Source organism: Platichthys flesus, chromosome 11, assembly GCF_949316205.1.
Source record: "Platichthys flesus chromosome 11, fPlaFle2.1, whole genome shotgun sequence".
NCBI classification, from domain to species: Eukaryota; Metazoa; Chordata; class Actinopteri; order Pleuronectiformes; family Pleuronectidae; genus Platichthys; species Platichthys flesus.
This window is the reverse complement of record NC_084955.1, coordinates 3,052,936-3,076,335: the sequence shown is the minus strand read 5'-3', so window position 1 is coordinate 3,076,335 and position 23,400 is coordinate 3,052,936. Positions and strand designations below refer to the sequence as shown.

General features: G+C 43.2%; 1 protein-coding gene across 3 annotated transcripts in view; it reads left to right on the top strand.

Moving 5' to 3' along the window:
- Nucleotides 1–23,400, top strand: part of me1 (malic enzyme 1, NADP(+)-dependent, cytosolic) — an 87,840-nt gene that overhangs the window by 24,817 nt on the left and 39,623 nt on the right. The window contains exons 1-3 of one of the 3 annotated variants that reach the window (XM_062399750.1): nt 1,055–1,073; nt 4,648–4,781; nt 7,324–7,473. In XM_062399750.1, the coding sequence (XP_062255734.1) occupies nt 4,651–4,781; nt 7,324–7,473 (281 nt within the window). In that variant the 5' untranslated portion in view covers nt 1,055–1,073; nt 4,648–4,650. Of the gene's footprint in view, nt 1–1,054; nt 1,074–4,647; nt 4,782–7,323; nt 7,474–23,237; nt 23,288–23,400 lie in introns of those variants that run through there. The other 2 variants (XM_062399749.1, XM_062399751.1) reach the window with 2 other exon arrangements.

The window sequence follows — 23,400 nt, the reverse complement described above, 5'->3', positions numbered from 1 at the left end:
ATTTTAAGACTTTTCTCCATTTACTCCTCATGGTCAGCTGTGGCAGACAGCAGAACACTGGTGTGTCCTGAGCACATGGAGCCTAGAGTGAACAGCTGGCTCTCTGAAAAATAGAAAATCTTTTTTGATAATTGGGCAAGGTTATAATTCTGAGCTGCTTCTGCCTATTTGAGGTCCGTTAAGTACAGACTGTGTCGGGCCTCGGCGAACAGCAGCCGGATCGGGACTCGTGCTCCAGTGTCTGAAATAACAGATGACCTTTTTGCAATCATGCCTGGTTCATCATCAGTCCTGCCTAATTTAGTACTGTGAACTAAACTTTGTTTGTAAGGATTAATCTTTGCACGTTATTTCATAACATACATTATAAATGCTGACGGATTGTAAACACAAAACCCATTTCTTTCAGATGTTCTGACAAACTGGAAATAGCTATTCACTGTGCTTAAATCTAAAATCAGTCATTTGTGATCCGCCTGCTTTTTTATTCATTATAATTTAAGTCGTATACGAATTTGGAAGTGTGTCTATCGTCGGCACTGATGGCTCGTCTGATGTCAAAACCACAGAAGTTTCTTCCCAATGCCTTATTCTGGGTTGTGTGCTTTTCATCTTCCTTCTAATAGTGCGTCTCATGTGATCAAGCACATTTTAACGACCTCAGGACCGTTTTAACACAGCCAGATACACAGAAAGTGCCAGTGGCTTGGAAAGGCTGTAGGCAGGGCCGGTCTTTCCTACAGGCGACATATGCTGTTGTCTAGGGCGCCATTCAGAGGGGGGCGCCAAAAACTGCGCAGAGCAAAAAATAAAATAAAATAAAATATTTTTTTTTTTTGCTAGGCAGAGTTTTAGGCGCCCCCTTCTCTATGTGGTATGGCCAAAAATATTGTATTTAATTACTCTGACAGTAATTTAAGTAGTTTCATTAGAGAAATCAATGAATGACAGCAGCACTCAGGAGGAACGTTTGGCACTGGAGCAGTTGCACCCCGTCCTGTCAGGTGCAGTCTGGATGAGGAACTGAATGCTCCGTGTCGTTCCTGCTGCTGCTTCCATCCTGTATTCTACAGGTTAGTAGTTGGTGAGAGTCACCTACGTTAGCTCCTAAAGCTTCGCTTGATCACCATGTCATTGAGACGTGTTGACTGGTAAAACTTAGAAACTCCGCTGGGCAGTGAGGAGAGACACTCGCGCACTAGGTGGGCGGGGCTACATTCGCCTGTATAGGTGTTTATTTTACCTGCACGTCGTCTTGCAGCTGCGTAGCGATAGTATATTGTTTACTTTACAGTGTGTAGTTCAGCTCCGACACACACAGACTCTGTAATTCATGTATTGTTATTGTGCCTTATAAAGACCAGTTATAAGCTAATGTTCAATAGGTATATATTGTAAATGTTTATATTTCTTTATGAGTGATAATGTATATTAAGATGTTTGGAGGAAAGAGACACCATAATAATTGAATGTATGTTTTATGCACTTAAAAATGCGGTTACACTCAAAGAAATGCTTGTACTTGAAATTGTGTTTAATTTGAATAAGATACAGTCTGGATGAGGAACTGAAGCTCCGTGTCATTACTGCTGCTGCATTCATGCTGTATTCTACAGATATACTTTGTTGCTGTCGTATCAATTTTGGGACCCATAACATATATCTCCAACCAATACTTTGACATTAAAAAAATGAATCTAACATTAGGGTAAAATGAGGCAAAAATTGAGGTACGAACCTCCTTGGTGTTGTCAGAACATGCTAGCACATTGAGGCTTATGGTTAGAGTGTGTGTGTCCAAGCAACTTCGACGAAGAAAGAAATAATTTTATAATAAGTTTTCGTGGGGGGGGGGGGGCGCCAGGAGTGAAGCTTGCCTAGAGCGCCAAATGTGCTAGGGCCGGCCCTGGCTGTAGGCTGTGGCGCTGAGGCCAAGCATCCATGGATGTGATCCAAAACAGAGACTGTCACAGCGCATCTCTGCTTCTGTCTCAGCAGTCAGCAACAGTAGCTGGTGTGTTGAGGCTGAGGTTTCACTGGGTCGCTAGTCTTTTATAGATGGAGAAAGGATTAAAGATGCCCTCCAGATCATGCCTGACTTGCAGAGAATAGAAGAGAATGTTGTCCTCATTTAAAATATGGAGTCATGATGGGGACAGGGTCCTTTGGGGGCAAACCACATTCATTTTGTAAAGGCAGATGAGCATTAGCTAAAGCACATTGATCTCATTCTGCTTTTTGACGTCACATTTAGGCCCAATCCCTTGGCCCCATCCCTCCCCCTTTTTTTCAAGGGGTAGGGGTGATGATGTGACATGAAATTATGTGAAAATACGGGATTATCATGCAAAAAAAAGATTGATAACATGCTAAAGCTAGAGTAATTTTTTAATCCTTATTAATGGAGAAAAAACTACATTTGTGGGTCTCTCTCCCAGTTTGCCGGTTATTCACAAGACAATCTGCGTAGCCCTAGGTATGAAGTGAGTGTCGGAAAAAAAAAAAGCTCCGAGGGCTAAAAGAGTCTACTCTGTGGAATAGATCAGAGGTCAGACTCCGTTTTTCAATATTCCTCTTCAGAGGTCAACGGTGAGCGAGATAAAAGCTGAAGTAAAGGTCAAAGCAAAGCAAGTTATTTGTCTGGGCCTCATTGAGTGCGTGTGCATCTGTGTTTTTTGTTTGAGTTTGAGTTTGTGTAGTTGAAGACATCCGCCAGTGTATGAGCTAACGGCATCCTGTCTGAACACGGTGATCCCCTCTGAGTGCAAACACTGACGGATCAGACACGTTTGACCACCTCCTTCATCACACAGGAATGTTTGAACAGGAAAATATTCAATTGTTCAAAGTTCAAGCAAAGTTTTCAGAGCGTGGCTAAACTAGGGAGATTTGTAAATACCAGGCGAGCAGAAATAATCATGATTACGATTGTTTTACACACAGAAAATAAATGTATCTTTTTACCAAGAAATTAGTATACAGTATTTCTAATATTATGTTGGAATTTTATTTTTTTGTGGTTTACTGAACTTTACTGAAACCTAGTTTAGCATTTTATATTAATATTAATCTAGTAATAGAGATGATTCAAAACCAGGATTAATATATTTGGTAAAAGAACTGTTATATAAATGAGTTTACAGCTCAAAAATGTATTTAAGTGTGTAGCATTTGTTGAGGTTGGTAGAGTTAAGAACTGTATTCACAGTTTAACCTCCTAAAATTTAAATCTCTTAAACCTTCTTCTGCAGTGTAAGAACTTTTCAGCATATTTTTTTATCCCTGCGCTACTTCCCCTGATATTTTTAACTCTTTCTAAGATAATACATTTAAGTGCTTAAGGCCAAGCCAAATTTGCTAATCACATGTTTTGTATTAAAAGTACAACATTTACCTCTGAAATATGAAGTGAGAAGTAGCATAACATATAAATAATTAGGTAAACTAGGCCTAGAAACTGTATTTAAATAAGTACTTTTGTAAATGTACTTTTAGGTTTCTTCCTGTTAAATTTCATTGTGGGAACTGTTGTCTTTTACTTTGTAAGATCTTGACCTTACTATATAAAGTGCCTTGATGTAATATTTGTTGTGATTTGTTGTTATACAAATAAAACTGAATTTAATGTAATTGAACTACTCACATTAAACAAAATAATACGCCTTAGCAAACAGCAGGACATTACCTGACCAAACAGAGAACAGAACAAATCAAGTATGTTATCCATCACCATGTGTGTATAAATGCCAAAACTCAAGGGAAAAGACCCGGGGTCTCATTTATAAAAGAATGGTAGGATTCATTCTAAAAGTGTACGTACGTACAAAAACCTGAACGGAATGTTCGCTTTTTAATTTACAGTCCACCTGGAAACGTTCGTAAGTAGATCTGCCTCCAAATCCGCCCTCCACACGCCCACTTTCAACCATAAATGGTCAATGCAAACCACGGCACGAATATCAAATGATGCTGCTGACCAATGGGCTTCCCCCGTGAGGCCTGACTGAGGCACGGCATCAAGCGATGTGAAATGGAAATGAAACTTTCTGACACTGACATCGAGCTGTTTGTTAGTGAGGTGGAGGTGAAGAGCGACTTTACGGGACAGCAGTGATGTCACTAATAAAGAAAATACACTGATACTCTGCCGCTGCTGCTGTGGATAACACAATGTGTGAGATCAGAAATCGCTGAATCCTCGCTTCCTCCTCGTCCTTCCATTCGCATGCACACATCACGCAGAACCCTGCACCACTGTCACGGCAGTATTTATTTATTTAGAGCATTGGACCGATTCCCTCACATCAGTGGATCCTTGTGATCCTTGTGCGGCTGTGGCTGAGGGGTAGAGTGGTCGTCCTCCAACCTGATAGTTGAAGGTCATACAGGACCTGGTTATTGAACCAGGCTTGTGCTGTCATGAATGAAAGGCCACTGTTTGAGACTTAAAATCAACAGGAAAAAACCCACTGGGCAGGACTGGGCAGCATGACTCAAGTCTAACAACTGCGGAAATTACTTATAGTGGTGTGTCCCTGAGCAAGGCATTCAACACCCAGTGGTATCTTCCTCTTCTCGATATTCAAAGAAGGTAGAGATTGTGTTAGGAGAGGATAACTAAGTTGGTTTGTGTGTGTGTGTCTGTAGGGCATGGCTTTCACCCTGGAGGAGCGTCACCAGCTGGGGATCCACGGCCTGCTGCCCCCCTGCTTCATCAGCCAGGACGTCCAGCTGTTGAGAGTTCTTAAGAACTATGACATGAAGAGAGACGACTTGGACAGGTAAGATGACCATGGGTCAAAGTCTCTTCATGGTGTCATTACGTTGACTTGGTATCTTCTATGAATACCAAATCGGCAGAGTTGAATTTCCACTGATTCCCCAAGACGGATCCCCTGCCTGCGTGCACACTGAGATATCTAACATCTGGTAGCTGTCAAAACGCGAGAGGCCGATTAGTGATCAGCCCTTAGAGATCTTCATTCATCCCCAAACAGCATATATTTTACTGAGCTGTTCTCTGCACTGTTCTCTCCTCTCCGTTTTCCCCCTTTTCTCCATCTACTCCCTGTGCCCCTTCATCTGCGTGGATGTTTTTATAACCTCCACAGCGACCAAATGAAAACTTCAGTTCAGTTATGTGTGCTTCATCAGGCGCTTAGAAGTTGTAGCTGTTGGCATTATGTAATGAGTGTACCCGCACTGGGCTCTTTGATCAACGAGGTCAGGCTTCTAACTCGTGTCAGAGCCTGGTTTACTGGTTTGAATTATATGCTGAGTGCTTAATATTATCTGTCCGTGAAATTGCTTCTTATTCCAGTCTCCATCATGGACTCTGACATCTCCCCATGTCAGAGTGAGCTGCCTGTGAGACAGGGTCGACAGTTGCTTTGTTTTTTCCCCGTAGCAACATGACGGCATCAGCATCTACAAACATTCATTATGAGCCATTCCCATGCAGCGTCAACGTCACTGACAAGCTTTGGGCTTTGGTCCAGTGGATTAAACGCTGTTATTTGCCTGTCGTTGTTATAACATGTTGTGTTTACATGCCGTCTGCTCCCTGACTCTCAACCCCCCACTGGTAGTCACTGCCAGACACTGTCATTTATTCTTTACAACCATAATTTGGAACTTTCAATACTTCCTGTTCTATTTTAACCGGTTATCTTAATTCATACGTTCTTTTCATTTTCAGTGGAATTTGTTGCGGTTTTTTTAATTATTGTGACAAATTGGGGAACAGCACTGTGTTAAGGATTTGAGATGATGGAGCAGGTTAAGTATCAACATTGACTGTGTCAACAAGTGTCAACAGAGGAAATGGATGTTCAAAAGCTTTGCCAATGAAAAATAGTTCAGTGTATAGAATAGTGAAGGGAAAACCTTGTAGTCAGTAAGGTTGTTAGACGGCAGTAACAGGCCAATAATGAGCCTGACAGACTAGAGCCGGTTCATCGCTCATGCTACAGTAGATAGAGATAGATGATGTCCTGGCTTCCTCAGTAGGTTGACTTTAAAGGAAACACTGCACTCACTAAGGCAGTACGGCTACTCCTCTGTTAAGCAGTGTGCACCAATAATATTCTTTTTTCCTGGATGTGGGTTATGTTCACTTCTTTTAAGGCTAAGAAAAGAGAGAACAAATTATATGTAGCAGTAGTAGTAAATCTGTGGCTTGTATTTGACCAAGTGATTTTGTTACAATTTGTTTGATGAGTGAAGTCAACCAAATGTTTAAATTGAGAAAACTATTTTGTTGTCTGAATTCACATTTTCTCTTAGTGTAGTTGGGGAGTTTGCCTGCAACGAAATAAATTCCAGCTATCTCGTCAAACTGCCTCAATCCTAATGATTATTTTCTATCATTAACTAACCTGGTAGTAATTTTCTCCAATTGTATTGTATATTATTATATTTGGCCCATGAGGTGTCGATAAATAGTAATAACAAGAAAATGCTAATAACTATTTCCTTAGGTCCAAAGTGACTTCTTGAAAACCCTAAAATGTTTAATTTAACATTATGTAAGATGACAAAATGCAGGAAATTCTTACATTTATGATAAAGGAATTTGAAAAGTTTTGGCCTTCTTGCTTGAAAAAATACTTAAACAATGTTCTTTCCCAATTTTCTTCGACTATTTGATGAACTGATAAATTGATACAAATACTATACTTGAGTCTATCAAGCAAATTATCACTCTGTGGAAAAAAATAATAATTCAAGTCCAAACATTACAACATACAGAAACCTTTCATTTGACATTTGGCAGATTCTTATTACATTTAAACAGTTTTCTTCAAGAGCAGCTGTCATCACTGTGCATTGTGCTGCAGCCTTTGTGGCCTAACCTATAGCAGAGAGGGTGTGCAGGCTTTGTAGCCGCGTGCATCTGGCTTTATGGAAACTTCTCTGATTAGGAAAAGAGCCCTCTCTGGCATGCGCTGCTTAATTTGGCTCATATGCAAGCCCTCAGTTCTCGGTCATTCTGCAATGAGATCGAAGGACTTGTGTGGGCTATCTAAGGGGCTGGTTTTTTTCCTATGTTTATCCAATCAGCCTCATCATAAACAAAATACCAATAGAGGTAGTTACTGTACAACAGAGCAAAGTTTTACAGTATTTTTTAGTATGTATGTGGCCTGACTCTCACAAAATCTCCAAGTTCCTCCAATCTTACTGGTTTTTCTCATTCACAAATACACAGGATTTAACATCTGACTTTAATAATCCCGTTCTCAGTTCAGCAGGTATGAGTCCTCAAGCTGGTAAAGATTAACATGAGGTGTTTTTCTCCCTGCTCCTCGCTGTCATTCACAGATATGTGTTCCTTATGGGGCTCCAGGACCGCAGCGAGAAGCTCTTCTATCGGGTGCTAACTTCAGACATCGAAAGGTTTATGCCCGTCATTTACACCCCCACCGTTGGCTTGGCCTGCCAGCAGTATGGCCTGATATTTAGAAGGCCGAGGTGAGTCATCATCACAACACTTTCCTCCCTCTTGAGCTATGAAACAGTACATTCCCAAGCAAACTGACCTAATTTACATTGAGATTTTATTCATCCAATTTCTCACTGCTGGGAACAGGAAGTTGCTGATGCTGTTTTCTTACTCGGTTTCCACCCAGTCAATCTTCCGCCACTCACTTATTACGTGTTTTTTATGGTATCGGCTCCTTTGTTCTTTCTTCTACTGTTGAATGTTGGCTGAAAGGCACCAATGTTCCAAAGTCTCAGGCTGGTTCTTCACACGCTGCTGAGAACTTCCTGGTCACAGGTTTAGCCCAGTAATATGGAACCTAATGGGGACTTTATGTATTTTGTCAACTCAAGAAAGACTAAACCTAGTTGAGGGAGCTTACTACTGTTACTTTAGTAGCCTCTCCAGTTTAAACCCACGCAATAACAGCAAGCTTGTTTCCGTGAGCCTATCTCAGATTTGTGCAAAAAACCCTCAGAGTGGAGGTAGAAAAGAAACACTTAAAGTACAGCAATCGTTTCTTTTTTACTTGGCTTACAAAGTGTATTCAATTATTGTATAGATGAAGGCTAAATGTTAGGAAATGCAACAGAAACTGTTAATAAATCATGATGTACAAAATTAAAACAAGTAGCAGATTCATCCTGCAATTTGATACATGTAACAATAACAAATGCCAAATTTTCCATATGGTATAATTTGAGGTTTTGACTGACACCCTTTTAATAACATAATCTTTCTCATGCCCTCTTATTCTGTGATGGTTTAATGGCACCTGCGGAAAGAGTTGTGGCATATGTAGCAAATGGAAACACATTAATCAACATATCAACTGTCAGTTTTCAAAATATTTGCTCTTTTGGGTGAAAACCTGGATACTCTGATCTACAATGTGAAACATTTGTATTCCTCCACACATAGGGTATGTGTAGGCATCATGTTTATGGGTTGTCCATCAGGAGTTACGTACTGTATCTGCATCCCATTCTTGTGAATATGATATCTCAAGAATGCCTTGAGGGAATTTCTTAATACTGTATAAACATCCACTTGGACTTATATAGGAACCGAGGACCTCACAATCTCTTTTTTGCATTGGAACCACGATATCTTAAAAATGCTTCAAGAATATCCTTTTAGATTTGACACAACTGTGGATTTTGTCACAAATGCCAATTGACTCAAAGATTCATCTTTTGAATTTGGTAGGTCAAAGGTGAAAGGTCAAGGTGGCCTCATAAAAATAAGTTTTTAGCCTGATGAACCTGATATCTCAATACTTCTTTAAGGGATATTAATCTAATTTTGACCAGAGTCAAAGATTAGGTTATCAGACACCAATGGTCAAAGCTTATTCCAGAGTCTGGATAAAAATAAGTGGAAAGTGCAATTACTGGTGACACACAAATTCACATCGCAGTGTTTGTGGTTCAACTCTTTCACACAATAAACCCTCAAAATGCTGGTTGTGTTTATTTACTTGCAAAAACCTTTACATTCAGGCTGCGAAGGTCAGACAACAGCCTTAAAGTTTTTATCCCCCCAAATGGTGGCAATCGATCAGCGTCTGGGAATGTATGCAGTTTATTCCTGCCACTGCAATCATGGTGGCTTAGCTAAACAGCACACGGCAAATATCATACAGTGGGTTCATCTAAACATCTGAGGTGTGTTCATCTACAGGATATACAGATTAACATACAAACAACAGATACAAATCTTCATGGAGGCCTTGTTTCATCCGAGGCTCCAGAAATTGGGAAAAACTGTTGTAGGTCTGATAGCTGTGATTTGAAGTGTTCAGGCGAAACCAAAAGACAGTCTTGAATGTGTATGTAATGTTAGAGCTGGTCGTAGATGCTATAAAATCTGAACCAAATTTTGAGGTTGCGGTGACTCGAGCAGCTGGAGTTTGGTTAGACAGCTCAGCCTTAGAACTGCTGAAATCCGTTCAGTGTTCACACTTTGACGCTCTCACTTTGACGCTCTCCCTCCACCCCCCCCCCCCCCCCCACACACACACACACCTCCACTTGTATCTTTTACCCCTCAAATAGGTTCATCAGGTCCAAGTCTCTCACTATCTGACAGACTCCCCCTAAGCAGTTCGTAATAGATACTGAGATGAAGATAGTGTTTTTGTTTTTCATTCTAAAAAGACTGATAGGAGAAAGACGACACTGGTCAAAAGATCTTCATCATTCAAGTTCACTTCCAATTTAATTACAACAAACAAGGATCGTTATTGGGTATCAGAAAGATAAGTGTCAGTTGCATTTTCATAATGATGCAGGGAACAACCATATAACTTCTCTGAGTACATCATACCTCTAGTATTGCCAGAAACAGTTCACTCAATTCGTTTGTCTATTCCCACCATGGATGTGTTTGATAAGCTGTGAAACCCATGTTTTCCTAATTAGGTCCAAGCTGTTTTATTGTGAATTATTACCTTGGGCACATTTTAAATACTTGGAAAACCAAGTTCTCCAATGGACATTGCTCTGTTATCCAACAGCTCCGTGTTTCCCTGTCCCTGCACAACTATGTTGAAAATATTCCTAGCATGCTTCCCTTCCTCTCACACTGAGCTGGCTGGAGGAGTCATCTTATACACTCCCTCAGTCTCCCAGCACAGTGGGCCAAGACCTGCTGCCAGGGCCCCAAGGCTGAGAGTAGGGCCTCTGTGAAATGTGCATCAAGGGGTCAGTCAGCTGGGGACAAAGCAGACAGTCTCTGAAAATCTCAAGCTGTTTCTCTATTCTGACCATGACTGAGAAGAAGAAAAGGAAAAAAGGAATATATATATATACAGTGGCTGCTAAATATTGTACTGTGCCTCAACAAATATTTTTGGTTTTTACGTGTGATATTTTAACAGCTGTTACATAGTCATGGAATTTAGTCCTGACAGTTAGATCGTAATTTACTATGGTGATCCCCTGACCCTTTCTCTAGCACCATGAGCGGGTTCAACTTTTCACTTATCCTTGAAATATCTCTCCTGATTGGCACAAAGTTGTGTACAGATATTCATTGTTCCAGAATGGATTGATATGAGGTTGTCAATTTGTGGGCCTCAGTGAATCTTGCCAAATATCGGTTGGATTGTGACAAAATTTGGTAGAAACATCCACTCCTCACTCTGAATTAATTGAAATAACTCATTACTTAACTTTGTGCCATCATCAAATTCGAAATGTCTCTACTTCACAAAAACCCAATACAATGCTCCTTTTGTTACACCCACATAATTTCCTTCCATGCAGAGAAGCATGCTTTCATATGGTGGTTAATTATGATGTGCATGTATGATATGTTGCATTTTCTCCCTAAATACACGCCCATCATTCGAGGGCTTTAACACCTATCCATGAACCATGACTCAGTTTGTTTGCAGTGTGAAAACATTTCAGACAATGGCATTAAAGAATAAAAGGAGAAAAATTGGGAAAAGTGGCTCACAGGATTGCTTAAATCAAGGAGGATGACATTTTGATATTTTTCTCGTACTTATACCAAAAGGATATTACAGTGGCCACGAAATTAAAAAAGTGAACCGCTTCATTCATTTTCTTTTTTATTTCAAATTAAAATCCCAAATTTTCATATCCACTTTAATGAAAAAGGTTTACAAACCAATCAATGTAATCTATAAATAGATGCAGCACATGTAGATGATGACAGGACATACATGTCATACAGCTCCCTAAATTGCAATGTGAAACCAAAACTAACTGGATCAAATGTTAACAATGAAACAATGAAATGAACCTTGGTTTGAAAGGGGTCCAGTCTTTCAGGTGCCAAGGACTAAGTGCAACCCTGAGCTTGTATCATTAAAATAAAGGAAGTAGTCTTGTTTAATTTCACAGCATTGTGTTAAAAGATTGTAAACTTAGTCAGCTTCATGATAGCATTCCCACTTTGAGCACGTTAGCATGGTCATGTCAAAGCCAATGAGTTTATTCATTATCCTCCTCTAAAAATGCCTGCGTGTGTGTGTGTGTGTGTGCATGTTTTCCAGTGGGACCACCATAGCTGCAGATTAGGTCTCTAATCACTGGCTTCTAGTCATAAAGATGTTCTGAAGCAGCAGCCTCGCTTTGTCTTGCCTGATTTGACCAGTTAATCTGCCTCATGAAGACTAAACACTCCCACACCGGGCTCTGTACCTGAGGCCAAAGGTCAAGCGCCATTAAGTGTCAAATAACGGCTGATTCACTGATCTTTAAACGGGGCAGACGCAGGAAGGCAAGCCGCACAAAGGAACACATTCACTTCAACAGAAGATTAGTGGATATGCTTACTCTTTAATGGTTTGTAAGCTCATGAGCGAACACTGTGTTTAAGCAGAGAACGTTTCTATGTCTCCATCACATGAAGTTGGGTTCTGGGTTAGGGTCTACTTTTTTCGACAAATGAAAGTGCTCAGTTGTGATAATTGAGAATGTTTTATCGAAGAAACATATACTCAGTATTGCATGAAAATAATATGATTTTATTTTAGCCATTTTCCAGTGTCACTGTGCTTCTGTGGTGCACTGCCAGGAAGTGTTTAAATAAACTTGTAATGAGCCCTATTTAAAGTAAGAGACTGCATGTTCAAGGAGCTCTCAGGGTAAATGACATGAACCAATCCATCTTCCTGATGGAGATGGATGATCATTGGCAGCCCATTACAGAGTCCTTGTTAAGGGTCAAGGGTTATTAACTCTGTTGTAACTACAGTTGTCTGTAAGGAGCTGGAAAGTGTAAAACATACACATTCTTTAACACCCCAGAGTTAGTTTTGGTGAAGACCAGATGTTTTTTTCTTCCACCACTCCTTCAGACATACCGTAGCTTTTACTGCCTACAGATTGATTATATCTGTTTGATATTAACTGCCAATGCCATGTTGTAAACAGGCTTTAACTGAGATTTCCACTTATCCCTGGACACTCTCGAAAATTCACAAGTTTATATGATAAGTCAGGATAAGTCAGAAAGCTTAGGTATATTTACTGAATATGCACTGTGAATATGCACAGTGTATAAAGTAGATAACAGTGAGCAGTATTGCATGTTACATTTGAACAGATTGAGAAAAACCACAAAACCACAAAAATGACTTCATTGTACAAACAAGTGTTACCCTTACTCACACTAATGCCCAATCAGATTTCACTCCTTGGCCCTACCCCTAGGGCATGTCACTGTAATAACACTGATGAGTTCTTAAATAAACCAATGATGTTGTTTGCAGTTACTAAAGTGACAAACCTACAACATCCAAATAACATCTATGCTAATGCAGATGAATCAATGACATTTAAAATTGAAAAGCTTGGATTCTCTGCATGGATCTCTCTCTCCCAGCTTGCAAGTAGTGTTGTGTCGTTCGTGAACGATTCCTTCGTTTTGAACGAATCGTTACAAGGACTCGGGAGTAACAAGTCCTCTCAAAGAGTGATTCGTTAATTTTCTCGTGGCCGCGCATCGGGACTGTTGCATAGGCTGCTGCAGGTCACGTGAAAAAGGATCCAAAGACTCGTATCCGGCAGATGAACGAATCACTGATCCGAAGACTCTGTTGGCAGAAGAACGAGTCACTGATCTGAAGACACGGTCGTGAGCAACAAGTCTTTGGATCATTTTCCACGTGACCTCCATAGGCTCAGAAGAGCAAACAGCTACCTCATTCCCTATCGCGGGACCGCTGTTAAAAAGCAGCGATGACTGACAGCTTTTGTGTGGCAGATCATGTTTTTTTTAAGAAAACCTCCTCTATTATATACAGTAAAACATGACAGTTTGTATGGTTTTAAATTGTCATTTATAGTCACACTGGCATTTAATTATCACGGGGAAATAATTACACTGCACTAAACTGTAAGTGTAAATATAAAGTGAAAATAACAAAACCAGTCATTATGACTTTTGAATAGGGCTGAAAGATATGGGGAAATAATCTAATTGCGATTTCCCCCCCCCCCCCCCAAATATTGCGATTAAGATTTAATATGCGATTCTTTTATTTTATCCTCTCTTTCCCCCCAAAAAAATGTAGTGAATGATTTAAATATGACCAACACAATATTAGATACTGTACAATATTCTTTCCCACATTTTTATTTAACTGCTCATTACAGAAACCAGAATAACAAATCGGTGTGCATTTAAGTAATTTAATCAAAGTCATTGTAAGTATAAACACAACGACGTGTCTTACTGCTCTCAAGTCAGTAACATTTCCAGTGTTGGGAAGGATACTTTCAAAACGTATTCCATTACACAATACAGAATACATGCCAAAAAATGTAAACTGTAACGTATTCCGTTACATTAACTAATCTGAGTAACGTATTCTGAATACTTGGATTATTCCACATTGAATTACATTTTATAAGTGTAGGAATGCGGCGTTGTTATAGTCAGTGTATCAGCAGCAGTTTAAGCTCTGTGTCCGCGGATGCAGCGGGCCAGCTGGATGTGATGGCAGCGTGCGGATCAGCAGCTCCGTAGATCCCCGTTCATGTCCGGGTGGACCTGCAGCGGTATGGAGGCTCCGGGCCGCAGCAGGAACAGCTGATCACCTCCGTCTCGCAGATGTGCATGTAGGTGACCAGGGGGCTCTGGAGCCCTGCCGCCCCGGAGCTCGGCTTGCTTTTCCGAGGAGCGATTTTCCCGTCCACCGCCCGCACCGGCGAGATGAGCTCGCTCAGTGTGGCCGACACGTTGGCCGAAGACTCTGTGGGCAGATGAACGAAACACGGTCGGGAGTTGAATGATTCGTTCATCTGCCGGGTACGAGTCTTTGGATCATTTGCACCCCCCCCCCCCCTTGAAACGAACGAATGACTCAAAAATAGATTTGTTCATTCTAGTGAACGAGATTCAAAGACCCGACACGGTAAAAAGATCCGAACTTCCCATCACTACTTGCAAGTGATTTGCAAGGAATTCTGGGTACCCTTAAGTTCGAGGGCTATAAAGCCCATATTAAGGACAGAGGATGTCACACCCTGTTAAAGCCCTATGAGATGAATTGTAATTTGTGAATATGGGCTATACAAATAAAATTTGATTGATTGATTGATTGATATTCACAAATCACAATTTGTCTCATAGGCCTTTAACATGGTGTGACATCCTCTGTCCTTAACCCTCAACAAGAGTAAGGAAAAACTATTAAAAACCCATTTAACAGGGTGAAAAGAACGTAGAAACCTCAGAGAGAGCCACATGTGAGGGATCCCTCTCCCAGGATGGACAGAAGTGCAATAAATGTCAAGTGTACCATATATCAAGCAGTCCTGCTGCAATCATAGTCTAAGGTCAGCAGCCAGCAAGATCATGATCCACCTTCAAGTTCGGATGCCACTATAGTCCACAGTCATTGTCCATCGCCTCCAATTAGGATCCATCATCAGCTGCCACCTCGGTCGTGGTCCACCACCATTATCAGATGCCAACGATAAAGGATAGATGGCCACTACCCCTGCATTACATAGAGAAATGGGACGACAAGCCTCATTCACGGCTACTCATGAAAATAAGAGGTAGGGCTAAGTGTTAGGGGTGAATTGGGACAGGGCATTACAGTAACACCTGATAGTGGTCTGTGTCATAGAGCTCCATTGGTAAGAATTAATCAAGTTAAGTTATTATGATGACGTTTGTTTGTCAGTTACATTTATATCATCCTCATGCCGTAAGTACCTACTCACACACCAGATTTGCTACGAAACATGATGTACCTGTCCTGGAGTCATTTTAGACTTTCCTATAAAAAACTTGCGAGGCAATCTTCAGCAACATAGTAATTATGCCTGGAGCCAAGAAGAAAGTAAGGTGAGCAACACAGTCCTTGTTCAGAGGAAAGCAGGTAGCAATCTGAAATTATCCACAGAGGCTATATGTTAGAACAGCAAATGTCTGGGTATTGACATTCTCTGGAGTTTTTTCTGTCAGCCCCCCCCCCGGTATATACTGCGGAGAATGTCTGAGTGAGCCAATGTGAGAATAAAGCACGCTATTGTTTCTGGAGAATGAACTGTGCAGTGATGTGTGTCTGACCTGAACCAACCCCTGCTTGCAATTTTCATACGTGAAAGGCAAACTCTGGGCAAAATCTTGACCCAATTGTTTCTGGAGCTGATATCTGAAAGTGGCTATATACTAAGTCCAGCTGGTCATTCATCATTATGAAAGTAATCTGTGATGATGGGGGCTAAAGGTATTGTCTGGGCAAAGCTGCTGGGTTTTGGGTTGCTTAAGCGTAACTTGATTTGGATTGGGGATTGTGTAGAGCACAATCTCCTCTCCTGGAACCGTCACCTTATCGGGGTGGAGAGGTTTGCGTGTCCCTATGAACCTGAGGGCTGTGTTGTCTGGAGCCTTGTGCTCCTGGTAGGGTCTCTCATGGCAGAGTGGTCTCAGGTGAGGGGCCAGACTAAGAATGGTTCAAAAAACCTCGATGAATAACGGAAAAAGAGGAGATGTGACCCGGCCCGGAGGAAGCCCGGGGCCCCCGTCTGGAGCTAGGCCCAGACGGAGGGCTCGATGGCGAGTGCCTGGTGGCCGGGTTTGCCACGGATCCCGGTCGGGCATAGCCCGAACAAACTACGTGGCACCCCCCCTCTCTTCATCCCATGGGCCCACCACCTGTGGGAAGACCCGTTGGGGTTGGGTGCGCAGCCACATGGGTGGCAGCGAAGGTCAGGGGTCTCGACGGACCAGACCCGGGCGGCAGAAGCTGGCTCTGGGGACGTGAAACGTCACCTCGCTGTGGGGAAAGGAACCGGAGCTTGTGAGGGAGGTGGAGCGCTATCAGTTAGATCTGGTGGGGCTTACCTCCACGCACAGTCTCAGCTCTGGTACCGTACTCCTGGATAAGGGTTGGACTCTATTCTTCTCCGGAGTTGCAGAGGGCGTGAGGCGCCGGGCGGGTGTGGGGATACTCATAAATCCCCGGCTGAGCGCCACGGTGTTGGAGTTTACCCCGGTAGACGAGAGGGTCGCCTCCCTGCGCCTATGGGTTGTAGGGTGGAAAACTCTGACTGTTGTTTGCTGCGTATGCACCAAACAGCAGCTCAGAGTACTCAGCCTTCTTGGAGACCCTGAATGGAGTCCTGTATGGGGCTCCAGTAGGGGACTCCGTAGTTCTGCTGGGTGACTTCAACGGCCACGTGGGCAACGATGGAGACACCTGGAGAGGCGTGGTGGGGAGGAACGGCCTCCCTGATCTAAACCCGAGCGGTCGTTTGTTATTGGACTTCTGTGCTAGTCATGGATTATCCATAACAAACACCATGTTCGAACATAAGGGTGCATAAGTGTACCTGGTACCAGAGTACCCTAGGCCGAAGATCAATGATCGATTTTGTGATTGTGTCATCTGATCTGAGGCCGCATGTTTTGGACACTCGGGTAAAGAGAGGGGCGGAACTGTCAACCGACCACCATCTGGTTGTGAGTTGGATCAGGGAATGGGGGAAATTTCCGGATAGACCTAGTAAGCCCAAACGAGTAGTGCGGGTGAACTGGGAACGTCTTGAGGAGGCCCCCGTCCTAGGTATCTTCAACTCACACCTCCGGCGGAGTTTTTCTGGCATTCCTGTGGAGGTTGGGGGCATTGAGCCAGAGTGGGCGGTGTTCAAAGCCTCCATTGCTGAAGCTGCGGTGGCTAGCTGTGGCCTCAGGGTCTTAGGCTCCTCAAGGGGCGGTAACCCTTGGACACCGTGGTGGACACCGGTGGTCAGGGAAGCCGTCCGATTGCAGAAGGAGGCCTTCCGGGATATGATATCCTGGAGGACTCCGGACTCGGTTGCAGGGTACCGACAGGCCCGAAGGGCTGCAGCTGCTGCCGTGTCGGAGGCTAAGCAGCGGGTGTGGGAGAAGCTCGGAGAGGCCATGGAGAAGGACTTTCGGTCGGCACCAAAGTGTTTCTGGAAGACTATCCGGCACCTCAGGAGGGGGAAACGGGGAACCATCCAAGCTGTGTACAGTAAGGATGGGACTCTTTTGACCTCAACTGAGGAGGTCGTCGGACGTTGGAAGGAACACTTTGAGGAACTCCTGAATCCGAATAACACGCCCTCTATGTTGGAGGCAGAGCTTGAGGTTGATGGTGTTTCGTCGTCAATTTCCCTGGTGGAGGTCACTGAGGTAGTCAAACATCTCCGCAGTGGCAAAGCCCCAGGGATTGATGAGATCCAGCCAGAAATGCTAAAGGCTCTGGGTGTTGAGGGGCTGTCATGGCTGACACGCCTATTCAACATCGCGTGGGAGTCGGGTACAGTGCCAAAGGAGTGGCAAACCGGGGTGGTGGTTCCCCTGTTCAAAAAGGGGGACCAGAGAGTGTGTACCAATTACCGGGGTATCACACTTCTCAGCCTCCCTGGTAAAGTCTACTCCAAGGTGCTGGAAAGGAGGGTTCGGCCGATCGTCGAACCTCAGATTGAAGAGGAACAATGCGGTTTTCGCCCCGGACGTGGAACTACGGACCAGCTCTTCACTCTCGCAAGGATCCTGGAGGGGGCCTGGGAGTATGCCCATCCGGTCCACTTGTGTTTTGTGGATCTGGAGAAGGCGTATGATCGGGTCCCCCGGGAGAAACTGTGGGAGGTGCTGCGGGAGTATGGGGTAAGGGGGTCTCTCCTCAGGGCCATCCAATCTCTGTACTCCCAAAGCGAGAGCTGTGTTCGGGTCCTCGGCAGCCAGTCAGTTTCGTTCTCAGTGGGTGCTGGTCTCCGCCAGGGCTGCGCCTTGTCACCAATCCTGTTTGTGATATACATGGACAGGATATCGAGGCGTAGTCGTGGTGGGGAGGGGTTGCAGTTCGGTGGTCTGAGGATCTCGTCACTGCTTTTTGCGGATGATGTGGTCCTCATTGGATCATCGGCTTGTGACCTTCAGCACTCACTGGGCTGGCGGCCGAGTGTGAAGCGGCTGGGATGAGGATCAGCACCGCTAAATCTGAGGCCATGACTCTTAGCAGGAAACCGATGGATTGCTTACTCCGGGTAGGAAATGAGTCCTTAGCCCAAGTGAAGGGGTTCAAGTATCTCGGGGTCTTGTTCGCGAGTGAGGGTACTATGGAGCGTGAGATTGGCCGGAGAATCGGAGCAGCGGGGGCGGTATTGCGTTCGCTTTACCGCACCGTTGTAACGAAAAGAGAGCTGAGCCGCAAGGCAAAGCTCTCGATCTACCGGTCGATCTTCGTTCCTATCCTCACCTATGGTCATGAGGGCTGGGTGATGACCGAAAGGACGAGATCGCGGGTACAAGCGGCCGAGATGAGTTTTCTCAGAAGGGTGGCTGGCGTCTCCCTTAGGGATAGGGTGAGAAGCTCAGTCATTCGTGAGGAACTCGGATTAGAGCCGCTGCTCCTTTACTTAGAAAGGAGTCAGCTGAGGTGGTTCGGGCATCTGGTAAGGATGCCCACTGGGCGCCTCCCTTGGGAGGTTTTTCAGGCACGTCCAGTGGGAGGAGACCTCGGGGAAGACCCAGGACTAGGTGGAGAGATTATATCTCAACACTGGCCTGGGAACGCCTCGGGATCCCCCCGTCAGAGCTGGTCAATGTGGCCCAGGAAAGGGAAGTCTGGGGCCCCCTGCTTGAGCTGCTCCCCCCGCGACCCGACCCCGGATAAGCGGATGACGATGAGTGAATGATGATGAGTGAGATTGTGTAGAGCAGGGGTTCTCAAACTTTTGCAAGCTGGGCCCCCCAAAAGCTGGTTAGTGGCGAGTCGGGGTCATGGCGTTGAGGTGCCTTTTTAATTTGCATGGCTTCATGCTGTCATTTGCCAGCTTTTACGAATCAGAAATTTGTCCATAGTTTTTTTCTGTTTGCTGAAACAGTGTGTGTGATGTTAATGAAGTTCTAATTGCAACGTCGTGGTCTTGTGTGTGTGTTTGTATGTGTGGCTGTGAGCGACTTGCACACGAATAATGAATAAGCCTGTGCTAGGCAATGGTTCCTAACAAAACTAACAGTACAAAATGTAGACAGGGACAGCACAGAATAGTATTCAAGTGCTGGTGTTTTATTTGTTGCAACACGCTGAATGTTTGAAGATGTAAAGGTAGGTGTTAAGGAGAAAAGGGCTAGCTGCAGTTTGAAGAAGTTAGCTAGCTAGAAGGCTAGCTCTTGGGGCTATGAGCTTTCTAAAAAAGACTGTGGAGCAAATTACTCCTTAGATTAGGCTACGAATAGGCCTGCTGCAAGTGCAGGAAGCTATTACTAAGGAAGGAGTGAGTCTTTAAAAAGACTGTTTTTTGTTAAGGATTGAGTGAAGGTTTGGACCCCAAAGCAGAAACGATTGTTTGTTGGTGTGTAAATGAACAGAGTTTATTTCCAGGAGAGGTAGATGAAGGCTGGAGCTGCAGGATGCTGGCTGGCTTGGGGTTCCTGGCAGAGAAGAGGATGAGGAGCCGAGCTGAGGCACAGGAAGGTTCTGGGTTGAAGGAAAGCACAAAGGTTGGAGTACATCCAAAGGACACAAAGGTCGAGAGTTCTGCAGCGCTACAGCTACCATAGTAGACGGAATAATCTGGCACTGAAGTGGTGAGTAGACCAGGCTTTTATGGGGGGGGATGATAGATGGATTGGGAGTTTTTTTTTCCCAGAGTTTTTGGGACGGTAGACATGCCAGATACCCAAATTAACTTGTAGAAGCACTACAAAAGTAAAACTTTCATAATATGTCCCCTTTAAAACCATAGCAGAGCTAGGGTTTGCTGTGTAAACATAGGAAGTAATCAAATTAAATATGTTTCACTAACTGTCTACTCAAATAAGACAACCTGGATGATTTATCTGTGACCTGCAGTACCAGAGATCACTGCTCATTCAAATAGTATAACTTTCCATGACTGAAAGTGGAACAGCTTACCCAGAGAGCAAGGTGCTTGGATTTGGCTCTATGGGTGAAAATCCAGTGTCTCTAAGAAACCATAGAATCATTACAAATATATTTATTTAGGGTTTTGGTTGGGCTAAAGGCTGTCAGCCTAAAAGCCTGCCTGGCAGTCATTGTGATAATCTCTCCCTTTACCTCAGACATGCTCGGCTTTTGGTCAATCTCCCATTTGGTTTAGATCCGCTCATGGTCCGTGCAGGCTTCAACTGACCTTCTGTCACTCAAGTTTGCATTTTGAATTCAGGTATCTGTTCTTCTACAAACCTTACATAAACCAGAGGAACGACAGATGTGGAACAATGAGGAACAAACTGACACTGTTTACCTTCTTCAGCAGTACAAGCAGACCTGGCTGCACGGCCACTAAAAATTAGGGGATGGATGCCTTCTGACAGTTCCAATGGTTAGGTGACCCTTGCCTTGCAGGTCAGAGAGGTCTGTCAAATGTCTTTTGCCAGAACTAAGCCTGTTAGCTCAGAGCCAATCACATAGTCACACTGACACACCCCTTCAGAATGACTCAGAATTTTTCTTTATCATTTTCTCTCTTTTTTATTATGTGCTTTCAGTTTGACTTTACTGAAGCTGCTGAATGAGGCACCCATAAAAGCCTCTCCATCATCGCCACCATTATTTGTAATGATATTTTACAAATCTACACTGGAAATTAGGACTGGTTGAACATGTATGCAAGCTTATTTGATACTCTCGTCACTGGTCGAACACCCCAATAACATCCACTAACAATTGGCTTTTGTCTGCAGTGGGAATGGATACAATCAGCATTCACACCTGGGTCAAATTACTCTCCAGTAAGCACAGGCTTTTATCGGCTCTGATCCAATCTGATCAGCGGTAACGGAAACAAGACATTAAGGTTCATCAGAGTGGTTTGTTGTTTCTAAGAAAACCCTGAGGTGTCTAAACTTCATGCTGGTAGAAATTTCATTTTCATAAATGTCATATATATACATATATTTCTAACAGATTGACAACAGGGCTAGTTTCTCTCTAATAGCTTTAACATGAATTTCACAGAACATTAGAAATAAGAGGAATATTTATTCATTTGATGACAGTGTTTTAAGTTTGATACATTAGGATATTCAGCTTTAACTTAAAATGAAACAACTGCCAAAGCTTCTTCTACAGTAATAACCTGAAATAGCGTGTATTTGGTTTCCCTACTCTGTGGTAGAACTATAAAACATGCAGTAGGCGAGGTTGGTGAGTTAAATAAGAGGCCTTATGGAATAACCTCATGTTTGCAAATATTGGCCACTTCCACTGCTTCATACTTATGGGCTCTGTATATTTTTAATGATGTTATCTTTCCTTATTTCTTCACAGTTACCACTGCCTGTGGCCTTGTGACACACACATTCAAATAAAACTATACAAATTCTTTATTACACTTTCAAGGCTGAAGAGTGTGTGTATCATTCGGGGGGCAAAGCAGTTGTTGGAAATGGATTTATAAAAGAAGGATTGCCCGTACCTCAGCAGGATCAGCAAGATAAGGGTATTTGCAGCATTGGTTAGAAAAAACAGTTCGTAGAATAATCGAAGGTAAAGGAATTGAGAAGACATATTGTATATCAAGTAGTCTTGTTGTAATCAAAGTCCACGATCAGGATCCACCATCATGATTGGATGCCACCACAATCATGATCAACTTCCGCCTTCAGGATCCACCAACAGCTGCCACCTCGATCGTGGTCCACCACCACTATCAGATTCCAACACGAATCAGGATCCGCCATTATTATCATGATCAACAGAAGTTCAATAGGTGCCACATGTAAAATATCAACCATCCATCAATTAATTCATTATCTGTACCGCTTATCCTTTGAGGGTCACGTGAGGGGGGGGGAACTGTCTGCTCCTGCTACTTTTGCAAAGTAGGAGGCGGCCCTCAAAAGAGACACGGTCAGAGTTAGACTGGAAATACCGACCAGAATGGCATCGAAAAGAACCTGGGGATTAACAAATGTTAAAGCTAACAGCACAACACAGAAATGCTGGAAGTGGTGCAGAAGTTACTGAAGGCATCATCTTATTATGACTATAACTGTAACATTGGAACTGTTGCAAAGCAGTTTTTTCCAGTCCTTTCCTCCCAAAATGTGCAAAAACTTAAAAAAGTTTGTACTTACAAGCCACTGCCATAGAGCATGGAGAAGAGCCTTACTAGTTTGTTGAAACCAGCTTGGTCTCTCCAGGGATAGCAGGAAATCTTTAAGCCAAAATTTCCCCATTTCACAATAACACTTTATTGGCACTTTGTCATCTAAAATCTTTTCTGTTTTCTTTCCCTTTTTAAGTCAGGTGTCAAACTCACATTATGGTCTTAATGGGATGATTGAACTCCAGTAATGACTTGATGAAGGTGTTTGGACCGTGTGGATCGGTGAAGACGATGGAGCTTGACAGTTTGCGGTAGATGAGCAGAGCTGCCCGTCTGATGCCTGTTTTTCCAGGTGTGGCAGTTTAAGCCTCAGCTCCACATGCAACTTTGTTTTTTGTTCCTGTGTTACCAAGATTTACCATGGGTGTATGGGAGCCAAACAGAATTACATGTTTGACATTCATTTACCGAGCGAAATTACAATTTTCCTCAAGTCTGATTTGAAGGAGTATTCCACAGATTTATTTGCATTTCACCCCCATCACTCTCATCGTCATGGTTAAAAGAACTACTTAATGGAATAGTCAAAACATTTCTGGATATAATTTGTTTTCTTACCAAGCATGAGAAAATGGACCGCCAGTATTATGTCTGTGTGTAAAGTTTTTTTGCTGGAACCACAACAGGGAAACATCTTTTATGCTGAGAAGACCAAACTGGGTCAGCCTCATGTTGACATGGAACACTCTCTTGCTGATGAGATGTAAGTCAACAAACGCCACATTAATCATCCAAGGACAACTTTTCTATAGATTTAGCCATAGATTTGTCTATAATATGAGACCTACAGTAACAAACACTAACATCTCTTTAAGG